General features: G+C 42.5%; 1 protein-coding gene across 7 annotated transcripts in view; it reads right to left on the reverse strand.

The window, feature by feature from the left end:
• FBXL4 (F-box and leucine rich repeat protein 4) overlaps window positions 1-11,878 on the reverse strand; it is a 56,797-nt gene extending 44,919 nt beyond the window's left edge. For 5 of the 7 annotated variants that reach the window (XR_006180840.1, XM_042880982.1, XM_042880972.1 and 2 more), the window contains exons 1-3: window positions 11,825-11,878; window positions 6,254-6,497; window positions 4,881-5,470 (exon numbers count right to left, since the gene is read on the reverse strand). Coding sequence is in view for 6 of the 7 variants with exons in the window: in XM_042880982.1 (XP_042736916.1) it covers window positions 4,881-5,389 (509 nt within the window). In the remaining variant the exon portion in view is untranslated. Of the gene's footprint in view, window positions 1-4,880; window positions 5,471-6,253; window positions 6,498-7,374; window positions 7,608-11,702; window positions 11,735-11,824 lie in introns of those variants that run through there. The other 2 variants (XM_042880957.1, XM_042880961.1) reach the window with 2 other exon arrangements.
• Window positions 11,879-12,969: the final 1,091 nt, after the last annotated feature.

Raw genomic sequence — 12,969 nt, forward strand, 5'->3', positions numbered from 1 at the left:
TCAAAAATGACTGTCCCAAAAACCCAAAACTCATTCCTCTGCAACAGTCAACTTGACAAGATTAAAATTTGTTTCCCTGAGGATGTCAAGAAGTAAGAATGCAAACAGTTAGAACTTAGCTAGACAAATATGATACAGCCCTGAAGACCCCTTACCACATTGTAAGGTGTTGATAGTAACAGCAGTGTTTGGGGTGCTTTCAACTGAGATTCACAGGAAACAGATGGTAGAATCACCATTGGAATGCCACTGTCTTTAAAATGTCATGGATCTATTGTTTGAATTCAGTACACTATCTTCCTAGTTTCATTCCATTTATCCATTTATAGAAGGTTTTTATTTTCTTATTTTTTAATTCAAACATGTCTGCTAGCAAAAGAAATTAACGACATTCACACCTGGTTTAGACTTCTAGAGAGACTATTGCCTATATAAAATGAGTTCCCTTAACTAAGGACACTGAATCTTCCACACTATCCAATCTCCTTAGCCTGCTGTTCTCTTTGCAGCAGCTTATGGGTGTCAAGACCTTAAAGAGAATGAGACTTGACTGCAGCAAGCACAGCTAATGCTGAAAATACTGAGCCAGGCTGTTCATCTACAAAAACAAAATCAAATTTTGAACTTCAACTTCGTAAGAACATCAAGCAAAATTCTAAACATGAAAAAAATTAAACAGTAACGAATGTGCAGAGAGCCACAAAGATAATAAAGGGCCTGGAGCATCTCCCTTGTGAGGAAAGGCTGAGCAACCTGGATCTGTTCAGCCTTGAGAAAAGACGACTGAGAGGGGATCTTACTAATCTTTATATCTTAAGTGTGGAAGTCAAGGAGACGTGGCCAACCTCTTTTCAGCAGTCTGTGGGGACAGGACAATGGAAAATGTCCATAAAATGGAGCATAGGAACCACACCAGTATACAAAAGAACTTCTTCACAGTAAGGGTGACAGAGCACTGGAACAGGCTGCTCAGGGAGGTTGTGAATTCATGTTCTCTGGAGGTATTCAAGGCCCTCCTGGATGCCCACCTGTGCAGCCTGCTGTAGGGGCCTGCTTTGCTGAGGGATTGAGCTTGATTTCTGAAGGCCCCTTTGAACCCCCATGATTCTGATTCTGTGAAATGGTATGACTACAAGAAGCAGAATGTTGCCACTGGTAGTTCTGGAACTGCTCCCAGCCAGTAGAATGCTTAGCATCTCACCTTTAAAAAACAACCTTATTAGTATTATACTTCATCTGTGGAAAACAAGCCAGGGGAAGAGGAATTAAAAGTTTTAAAGACACCAAAGTAAATAAACAAAAAAAAAAACATAAAACATCCCAATCTACAAAAAAAAGTAATCATTGCATAACAGTGAGGACATACAGTATGAAACATCCCCAAGCACTGCCACATATCCCAGACTAGTTAGAAAGCTGCTTTAGAGCTCTTATAAAAGTACATGAATATGTGGTGTCACTATAAGGTACATGAGATAAGAGAAACTGTCAAATTAAGTTAAAAAAAAAAAAAAACAATGATTGAAGAAGAACAAGGACCATTTTTTCTTTTATATTCTAAATTTAAAAATCAAAGTTATTTTTGTAAAGGGAAAAAGTTGAAAACTTCAGGAAAAAAAAAATTCTGACTTGAAAGCTCCCATTTAAACACACACAAACTCTTCCTGTCTGACAGCAACTAACAAAGCACTGGGAGAATCAGAATGTTTCAAAAGGATTGATACCAAAGAAGCCAGTAGGGAATTGTCAGGAGTAAACATTCCGGATAGATGAGGAGGAAAACAAAACACTGTCTTCATTACAGAATCTACCTATATCTTATTCATCAAATACAGTATGAGAAATAAAACAAAAGGTCTCCCTTTCCTGGCTAGGCTCAGCTGAAGCCAGATCAGCTGGAACAGCCCCATTACTGCTGCATAGAGCTGTGATTCTTCTGCTGGCTGAAGAGGGACTCATCTCCACCAGCAAGTCCAGAACAAACATTTTTGTGCATTATGATACAAATATATCATATATAACAAAATAAGCATAATATAACAAAACCAGGGGGAGATTTCTTCATCACAAAAAAGATTAGATGACAGTACTGTAAATGCTGAAAGTTGTGGATAAAGTATAATGAAAAAAGATCAAATTAATTGTTGTGTGTAAGCACTAGAATTAGACACAATTACATTCCAATCTCAAACATAAATTAATGCTTTCTCCCACTACATGAAGAGTTGATCCCACCTGTAAAAAGACTGAAAAAACCTGATCTGAGTAGTGCCATGCAAAGTTGTAATTGACAAAAATATATAATTCACCACTACTAGAAGTGCATCACTGAGAATCCTTTTCTGAACACCTACAACCCATCATTCATAGAATCACAGAATTGCTCAGGTTGGAAAAGACCTTCAAGATCATCAAAGTCCAACCACAACCTGACCATACTATCCTAGCTCTAACAACCCTCCACTAAATCACATCTCTGAGCACCACATCCATATGGTTTTTAAACACGTCCAGGAATGTTGACTCAATCACCTCCCTGGGGATCCTATTCCAGTGCTTAACAACCCTTTCTGTAAAGAAGTTTTTCCTGATATCCAACCTAACCCTCCTCTGGTGCAACTTGAGGCCATTTCCCCTCACTTTGTCCCCTGCCACCAGTGAGAAGAAACCAACCCCACACTCACCGTAATCCCCTATCAGGTATTTGAAGAGAGCAATAAGGTCTCCCCTTAGCCTCCTCTTCCCCAGAAGATTCACTGACATAAGTATCTAGTGAACAAAAGGGCAACCTGTGGGCCAGCTATGGGCTACAGATGTTTTTCTACAAAAATACATGAAATCTTCTTACACAAGGACTGCAGTACACCAAGTCCTTACAGAGCCTCTTGCAGTTTATAAGCTTTTGCACACAGCAAATTCTTGGATGTGGCGACATTTTAAATATTGAGTTCAAGGAGGAAAAAAAGATTATTCAGCTGGCCTAGTACAACCCACTAAGTACAACATTTAAACATCTCAACATACCTTCTCCCTCTTACAACAGATTAGATTCCACAATTAATTTGGTCTCCTTTATCTCAGAGCTGACCACACCCCAAGAGCTATAAAACAAATCCTAAAGATTTTAATGAGTATTTTTCTCTTATATTTTCTTTCAGCTATCTGCACCTTTTACTTTTTTTTTTTTTCCTCGGTGCACTATACTAATAGCTTCTTCTCACAACATTTCCTGAACACTTCTGGATCTTTACATTAAATTGAAACAAAATGAATTTTAGGAAGAAAGAACTAGTTAGAGACTTCCATAAGACAGCATAAGTTACTTCTCAAAAGTATATCCTTGCATTGCACTGAAGCACCCTATCTTACTATGGCTCTAATGCAATACTGTCAACAGTTACAGAAATAATCTCTACATAAAATCTATCCTATATCATTAAAGAAACAAGTAAAATTAAAGTTCACAGAAAATTGGCCAGATGTCATTACGTATTAGGTTCTAAATTTGAAAAGCTGTGTTTACATCAGACAGTACTATAAATAAGTTCTATATTAGTGCCAAACACTCCTACCTCTTAAGTTAGACCTACCATTAATAGTTTGACCTATCACTGTTCCTTCAATTCAGAAGTTTAATTTAGACCCACACAGTATCTACACATTGCATTACAGAGCTGTATAATTCACTAATCAACAATAATTGACAGAACCACACAAAACAGATTACCCGGGAATTCTGAATGCATAACATGACAGCTATTTTCTAGGACATTTGAATAAATATCAACAGACTACTAGTAGGAAGCATGGAATACTAAAACTTTAAAGTATGCTTTCTAGTTTTATCTTTAAAAAACAGGTTAGAGAAAAAACATCCAACACCTAACCATTAGCTTATACTTTGGCTTATACTGCCAAAGTATGCACTTCAGGTGAATATACCATTTGCTGCTATTTGCTATTTGCACATGTCTTGTTAAGTCCTTCGTCCAATAGTTCTCCCTACCTTTGGAAGTCCGGTATAATTTAATTTCTTTTTGATAATACTTTGCATGTATCTACAGCTTTTCTCCACTGTACTTTAACATGTTGTCTCTTCGTCTTATTTCCAGACCTCCTCTCTATGAGCTTCACACCTCATCACACCACACTTTTCCTTTATCATCGTAATTACATTCCCCCAGTCTTACTCTTTCTTCTCCCCAGCTCCATCTTCCCAGCTCCCAAACTGGAACTTCATGATCTTTAAGTTCCTTTCCAACCTGAGTGATTCTGTGATTCATCACAAGTTCCAGCTATGAGGAAAAACAAATGGATTGCTTTTGGTCTGTGAAACAAACTTAAAATCAAGTGCGACTCACACCTGTTGATCAGATCAAAAATAAATATCAGACAGATGACATCACCTTCTGTCTGACCATTCTATACTTCTGGTTTTATCCTTATTTCCACATGAAATGTGTTACAGTGCCTAATTCTACCATACATACAACCTACAACCTACTGCATGCAGAGAGAACAGTTTATGGTTACTTGCAGCAGGGTGATACTGCAGCCACAAATCCCGAGTACCTTCTGGGCAATTTTCCCTTATTATTGGAGAGTTACTGAGAAGTGCCAATTCACAAGGGACTTTTGAGCATACGTAGCAATAATTGCTCCGAAAATTCCAACACAAACTGTCTTTATCCAAATTAAATCTGATATTAGGATCTGTGTTAACTGATACAAGGAAATAAATCCACATCTCTGAAGTCGCTACAAAGACAGGTCACCATAGCTTTAAACACACATAGAAATAAAACGTCAGGGGGTCAGATATTTAACATCTTATAGGATAAAAGCCTGTTCTAAAGCACAAAAAGAAAGAGAAAAATTACCTTACTTCAGCTGGTGGGTTTTGTGAATAAGGATTTGCAGAGCACGCCAAAATCCTAACTACAGCTCCAGGATGATACGTTTCCAGAATGTGCACTGCAGTGGGATACACTGGCTCCTCAAAAGCAAGTTCCACATAGTCCTGGCTACAGAAGGTGGTTGGAGTCCTCTTGAATGGCAGCCGAGCACTAGGGCAGTGATCCCACCAGGTCCCATAAGTTCGAAACACGGCAGTCTGAGTAAAGTCACCAGAGCTAGGGTACACGTTTGGAATACCTGCCAGATTCCACATGGTATAAGACATGCTGTTTTCACTACCATAATGAGAGCTGAAATCCAACACTTCTTTGGCATACTGAACTATCTCAACATTGATAGGTAAGGCTCGGGTGTTTGATTCAATAGCCCTCCGGCTGTTCATCTCCCCTCTTGTAGCTGTCCTAGCTCGGCGCCGAAGGCACATATAGTAAAACATGCTCAGAACTGTTAACATGGGAAACACCGGTGGCATCTAGATATGACTCATGAAGATGCAAAAGGTCAGGAGTCCTTTATAAGGTGCAATAACAGCTTGTGGTGGTTTGAAATAGAGCTGACAAAACAGAACGAAGAAACACAGTAAGCAGATAAAATATGTCCTAGGAAACAAACTTTAGTCTTTCAAGTATCTCTTAAACAACATACTGTTACTAAAACATTAACAAACTATCACATTTTATAACAATTATTTATTTGCAGGTTACTAAGTGTGGCTTACCACTTACTGCATTTAAAAAAGAAGATTATGAAGAAATATTAGCCAAAACTAACCCTCAAGTAACAAAAACATTAATACTGAAATTGTTATTTTCAAGGATCTACCAAGAGCAATAAAAGAAAAAATCTTTCACTGACTCACAAAGTCAAGTACGAAATTAAAACTTCTACAGTAAACAACTGCAGAAGTTGTTTCCAAATTTACAAATAAAACTACCCGTGGTGTACTTTTAAAATAATTTAAAGAAAAACCAACTTTTGAAATAAGTAGCTGGATACCTAGACAAGCTGCAGCAAAATACAGTGCAACAAAACCTAAGTTACTTCACTGCTTGCAATTCCCACCAAAACTGTTCCCAGGACCCAGATTACTTAATTTAAAGAGAGCTCAAATATATCTAGACTATAATGAAGTCTGGAGAATAAACACACTGCTCAAAGACAGTTCATATAGGAAGTCGGACAAAAGTCGGACAGCAAACCTATTACTCCAGCTTGTCATTTTTATTCAGAGTAAAACAAAATTGCTACAGGCAATTCATCTAAACTATAAACTTAACTCAATCCTTCCCAGATCAGAGAACTAGACCAAACAGTTTCACAAAAATACTGCCATTACCCTTTGAAGTTGTCCATGACAGCATTAACCAACCACTGAAGGGTAGCCAGCCTCCTGAAGGATGTTCACAATTCATTAACAGTATCATCTTCTTTTAAGCCACGCAACAAAGTAAGTCTTCAGAAGAGTGAAGGCATCAGAAGCAGAAGTGCCCATTGAAAGCATTTCAATTCTGATAAGGGAAATAATTTATGTAACAATTCAACAGGACTCAAGATGTAGTATATTTACATAGAGAGCCACCCTGAAAAAAAATAAAAATAAAAATCAGCACAATTAAGGATACCAGTGTGTTTTACATAGCCTAAACTGAGCCACAAGTAAGACAAACAAGTAGGTTTAACTACTAGAAAAAGACAAAATCAAGATAAGCCTCTGTAGTAAAGCTTTACAACAGTGAAGAAATATTCATAGCTGAATGTTTGTTTGTTTTTTTCAGGACACAGAAGGGCTGTATCATACTCCCTACTAATACAGATCCTCTTACACATGCTTGTCCCATATTTAGCAGCCACTCCATACCTGCATGACGTAAACTGTTAGATTTACCACCACACAACAGAACTTGGACTGTATTCTCTGATTTCTGCTAGTGGTACACCACACTCTAGGACAATAATACAGCACTGCATAATCACACCCTCCACTACTGCAGACTGTTTTTCTGCCGGCTTCCAGATTAGCTTATTTGTCTGCTTTACTAGGAAAAACAAGGAGCAGTGCCTGCAACCTGCTAGGGGCTGGCACAGAGATGACTAAGCCTATCTCAGAATAAATGTCTTCAACAGCCTGTGCTGGGGTTGCCAGTTAGCGTATCTCAGAGCATGTCGTAACCGCTGAACCAACAGCGATGACTCTTCAACTGCAGAAAATGTATCAAACAGTAATTAACATGATGCCTCTTCATTGCCTGGGAGACAAAAAGCACTTGCACCATTTGGAATGGGTGCATGTGGGGCCATATTTTGCCATACAGAATGGGTAGATAAGGGGCCAGACTTGAGAGTTCTTTTCAAAGTAGAAGTTTAAACTACAGTACATGAATAAGCAAAATAGACAGGAAACAGAGTAGCTTTTGTATGCAGGTCAGCATGCATGTTACTTGGGTAACTTATACTCACAAAATGCACATATGAACAGCTCTCTTCCGTTAGAACACTGTCAACAAGGCACATGCAGAAGTGGATAAGGCTGGCTGCACTGTTTGGTCCTCTTACTCATGACAGTGAGAAAGTTTACTAACGAAGTGTTCAGTTCTCACTTCTTTGCCTCTTCTATTATTAGCTTGTTGTTTAGCTCCTGTCCTTCATTCAGCTTCACGTGTTGACATAGCTGTCAACAACATGAATTGCTCCTGACATTCAGAGCAGAAGGAAATGCATAAGATGGCATTCTGGATCCACTTTAAGCTCTGCTGGAATGCCAAAGCCAAATAATGTCACATTTTCCCCAAACATCCCATTTGAACCATCTTTTAGAAAAGACACCGAGGAATGAAAAGTGCTAACCCTCCTGATCTCTTCTAAAATAAAAATAATAATAATAAGATTATAATTTGGGCATGGGGCTGCCATAAGGCACAAGTGAAGTTTAAAAATACATTCCTCTTCTGCAGTTTCCATCCTCTTAAATAAAGTCTCCTTACAGTTATGCCAACAGACATTAAACGTCAACAAACTCACTGGTGCCAAGCCCTAGCATCACGTGTCAATCAGCACAGACATGAGCTTCTCACAAAGTTTCACTGACGAGCACAGTTTGAAACCTGCTCCACATAACTTAGGACTTCACAGAGCTCAATTCTGAGTCAACCAGTTCGGAGTATGTCAAGAGAATTGCAAACCATTGATCTCACGCAAGCACCCTGCATGACTTCACGCCTGCAGTGTGAACTCTGAGGTTCCTCCAGTCACAGCCCAACACACTACCGACCTGCTCGTGATGAGCAGCACAAACTCAGGCATGCTTCCTAATAGCTCACAACAAGGAGGGAAACCAGCTGGCTGAGGGCCATTCCCCCTGTCAACTTTAATGACTTTCGTAAAATCGATAAGAATCTGATAGCCTTGAGATTGACATTGTTTCTTCTATTTTGGCTGATATGGGCCAACAGGCTCAAGTTGGGAAGTATGAAGAAAAAGAGCACAGAACATGGCTTTTCATATAAACACTCTAGTCTGAGCAATGCAAGTAAAGGGATATTAAAGAGTTAAAAGTAATACAGGATATAATAGCTTACGTAAAGTAAGAGGAAAGAGAAAAATATCACAAAAGAAGGATAAATAAAGACTAGGATAAATAAAGACTAGGACTACCATAAAAGTATAAATTCTTCCTCTGACATTTTAAAAGCATTAAGAATTATGTGGATTTAAAAGACCAACGAAAAATTGCCGAGAAAGTGGAAGGATAATAAGCTAGTGAAGAATTACATTAAACATAGATGAGTATGGCCAGGTGATACAGACAGATGTTCAGAAACTACCACTTGGTTAGACTTCTGATTAAAGGGATCTAATCCAGCAAGTATAAAAAAGCAGGCCCAGGGCTAGGCAAAGCATCAGGATAAACATCTCTAGAGTTTACGTGGAGAATTTTTTTTTCCTTCCTAAACTGCTTGATAATTTTTAAGAAATCCACTTGGACACATTCAGCTCTATCTTCCAACCACTGACAGTACCTCTGTCCTGTTGTACATTCATAGAAAATTCATAGAATTACAGAACAGTTCAGGCTGGAAGAGACCTTAAGGTCCACCCAGCCCCAACCCCCTGCTTTGGGCAGGGCTGCCCCTGCACCCCCCAGCTCAGCTGCCTACACCCTCACTCCTGCTTCATAGCCACAGAGCAGACCCTGTTTCTGCAGCAGCTTCAACTCTGGGGCCTACTCAGATCCATTCTGCCTCTCTCCTGCCAGGGCCAACTTCAGGCAGCTCAGCTCCTGAACCAACATATGGCTGCCTCATGGAAATCAGGGCTGGCACAAAGGGGTAGCCAGACTACAACACCCCCAAGCCACCAAGCTCAAAGCACCATGGAAGGGGTGCCTTCAATTTTACACAAGAGATGGGACTCAGAGAATCAAATTAAGCTAGATCTAGAGTAAAACTTCCTTTGTAAAGAAATGCTACTTTCTTTCAAAATTCATCAATTACTTAATTGACAACTGTGCAAGAAAATTCCCTTCTATACAATTAACTATACACATGAAAAGCCTTCTGAGACTAATTCACCTCTTCTTCTTTCAACACATCTTGCTAAAGAAAAATGTTGTTTGTCCACATATTTAATTGGAACAGGCACTGACTAAACAAAAGCATTCAGGAGTGCTAGATTTCTTTGTGTGACTCTTTGGTCAAGAACTGGAATGGGCTGCCCAGGGTGGTGCTTGAGCCACCATCCCTGGAGGTGGTCAAGAAATGTTTATATATTGCACTAAAGGACATGATGTAGTGGGGAAATATTGGTTGTAGGTGGATGGTAGGACTAGATCATCTTGGAGGTCTTTTCCTACCCTGTTGATTCTATGCTACTTCATCCTCTTTTACAGGGCATATCAATTCCACTCGCTAGTATTCAGTCTTCTCCCACAAGTACAGAAGTAGGGCATGTGGGCAATACATAGGTATTTACCAGCCAGAAAGCTAGAAAAATGTGGGAAGTACATACCAAAAATATTGGAGGGCACCCAAGCAAAGGATATGTGTAAAAAGCATACATTATACCTAGAAAAATAGAGGCTGGCGTATTTCACCCCCGAGCAACACACTGTGTTAGAGCAGAGTTCATCCTGTTTCAAGAGAAGTAAATGCTGTATATATGAGCCACTGGTACACCAAATTTGATTTTTAAAAGACAGAGAGGCAATAACTTCTCTTTACAGCAGCTTTGCCAATCTCAAACTGGTGTCTCTGTACTTTCCTTTCACTTGAATATAAAAGAAACGGCAACAATGACAACTTGAATACATAAATGACAGAAACAATAGATTAATGTGATTTAGTGTATGTGTATCAGCTAAAAGATGGTCAGGGAGAAATCTCTTCACACATCAATGCACAGAGAGAATACTGGAGCCTTACATTATAGGCTAAAACAGAGCATTTTTACCATAGATGAGCATCTGTCACTATTGATTATGAAGATTATATCAGTGTCTGCACTCAAACTATTGAGATTTGGAGCTGATATTGATTAGAAATTAGTAAGCTCTTACAATGTAGTTTATACTCAGGCCCTACTTTCTGTTTCTTCGTGCAATGTCATCTGGCAGTAAAACTCTGCCATTTTACATATGTGAAACTTCTCAACATAGAGCTTGCAACAACAACAGAATGTGAAGACAATTCTGTCCATTTAAAATCTTGACTGTGTTGTTGTCATGAGCAACAAAACATTCACAATCTGAGCATCTCAAATTATTTCACAAGTTGCTCCTCCTCCCTGCAAGGACCAGCGCTCACTGAATGGCTTAGAATGCAAGTACTGCTGAGACGAATGTTTATTGAGCATCTGTTATGTATCCAAGGTGACCACACTGCCTGCTGGAGTTTGTCTAGACATCGCAGAAACTACTTCCCACTACGTGCAAATCACCAGGTAAGCCTTTTTAAAAATAGCTCCTAAACAAAGCATAAAGCCAACAGCATTGTACCACTTCATTCTGAACATCTGGCCTACTACCTGCATTGGAAACCCCCACTTTCAGGAAAAAGGAAAGCCACGTGTCGCTCACATTGCTCCAGCCAGCTCTCTCCTCACTGTGTAAAAGCAAAACACCTTGCAGCCCCAAGCTTCAGGAAGCCCAGGTATGAGCAACGCACAAGCAGCACACTAAACCTGTGCACCACCTCACTCAGCACCGCTCTCAGTAAGCAGACCGAGGCCACTCTCTCACTGTTAGTTCCCACCACCCCACACGTTCATACTCTGCACACCGCTGACCGGCCGGCCAACCGCTTCCTTCCTGCAGGTCATCGCCCTGCGGCCATCAGGCCACGCTGCGACCGCCCATCCTCAGACCTCACGGATGTCATACAGCTCACACGGCACGCATCAGCCCAACGCAGACACCCACCACCGCTCGGCAGTACCCCCCGGCCTTGCTTCGCCCCGCCAGTTGCAGTACTACACGTGCCCCCCGCGGGCAGCAGCCGGTACCAGCGGACAGCCCGCTGTTCCGAGCACATTAACGCCACGCGTTCCAATGCCACCGGCGACGCCCCGCTACGCACGCCGTAGGCACACCTTCGAGCTCCCCACACACGTGCGTTCCCCCAGCTGCCCGCCCAACGCCCAGCTCTCCCCAGCTCCGGGCCGAGGCCTACCACTAGGACCGCACACCGGAGCGTGGCACGAAGCCGAGCTCCGGCACGCAGCCGAGCTTCCGCACCCCGCCGCCACCCGCCCGCGCCCCGTCAGCCCACGCGGCCCGGCGCGCACACACACACCTGCGCCCGCCCGGCCTACCGCCGGCCACCCCCTCCCCGCTCTGCCCCGAGAGGAGGAGCCCAGACGGGCCGCCCGGCCCCGCCCCGCCCCGCCGCCCCGCGCTGAGCCGCCGCCGTCGTACCCGTGCGCAGGGCGGAGCCCCCCGCGCCGCCGCGCCTAACGCCGCCGGAAGCCCCGCACGGCGAGGGAGGGCGGGGCGTCGCCGCAGGGGGCGGGGCTGCAGGCTGCGCGTGCCCGCGGCGCGGCGGGGGCGGGCGCTACGGCCGTGACGGGCGGGGCGCTGGGGAGGGGCGGTGGATGGGCTTTGGGCCGCGCGGTGTGCCCGGCCCGGCGTTCGGTGGTTTTAATTGCCGCGTGCAGTCAAAGCAATGGAGGGGGTTGAGCTGAGTCCTTTCTTGCTTATGTCTTCCTTGTTTTCTCTCCTTTGCCTGCTGCTTGCTGGCTGTCACGGCTGTCTGGAAGCCCTTCCGCTCTTGTCCGGCCTGTGTCCGTGGTACTTAGTCCTTAAGACTTGGGAAAAAGCGGCTTGTAACTCCAGCCCCAGCCTGACCAGGCTCTTAACGTCGTGCTGAGGTGCCAGCATGCCATCAGGGAGCCCTGATTTTAGCTGAGCCTAATGAGTACTTGCTCCAGCGCATCGCTGTGGCTCTGGGGGCCCTAACTGGCACGTTGCAAAATAAGTGTCATCTTTTGCTTCCGTACTCCTTAATTTGATACACATGCCCAAGCACTCGTGCTTTTTTGAAGCCCAGTTTCCAGGTCCTGCGGTGCTCACGGAGATGACTGTCAGGCCATGCATTCCTCCCAGCTGCGCTCCACAGGAGGTGGGGCTGCAGAAGGCATTGACAGGCTGTGGTCGTGGTGCGCCTGCCACTAGGAAGCTCTTGGGCAGTCCTTGTGCTGCCTGGCACTTGCCTTTAGGTAAGAGATCTTTAATCATCTTTAATGTTTTTGGAAAATACCACCCAAGCTCATCGATATCTGTTTTTTTGTACGCATGCAGCGGTTTCATGTGCAGGCAATTAGAGCACGTGGAAAACAATGATCATTAAATGAGGCAATCTGCAGCACGGGCACAAGAAATAAGTTGTGAGGCATAACGCAAAACAAGTCTATTGTGAGACATAATGCAAAAGAGGTCTATTATTTAATCTTTTCCGAACAGTGACTAAAGGAAAGCTGCAAAACGTAATGAGTACCTTTTCTTAACTTACTCCCAATCCTTAAGCAGTATTACATTAAGATACACACACATTAATAAAATGA

Source organism: Lagopus leucura, unplaced genomic scaffold (assembly GCF_019238085.1).
Source record: "Lagopus leucura isolate 7727_CA_CO unplaced genomic scaffold, USGS_WTPT01 Super-Scaffold_73, whole genome shotgun sequence".
NCBI lineage: Eukaryota > Metazoa > Chordata > Aves > Galliformes > Phasianidae > Lagopus > Lagopus leucura.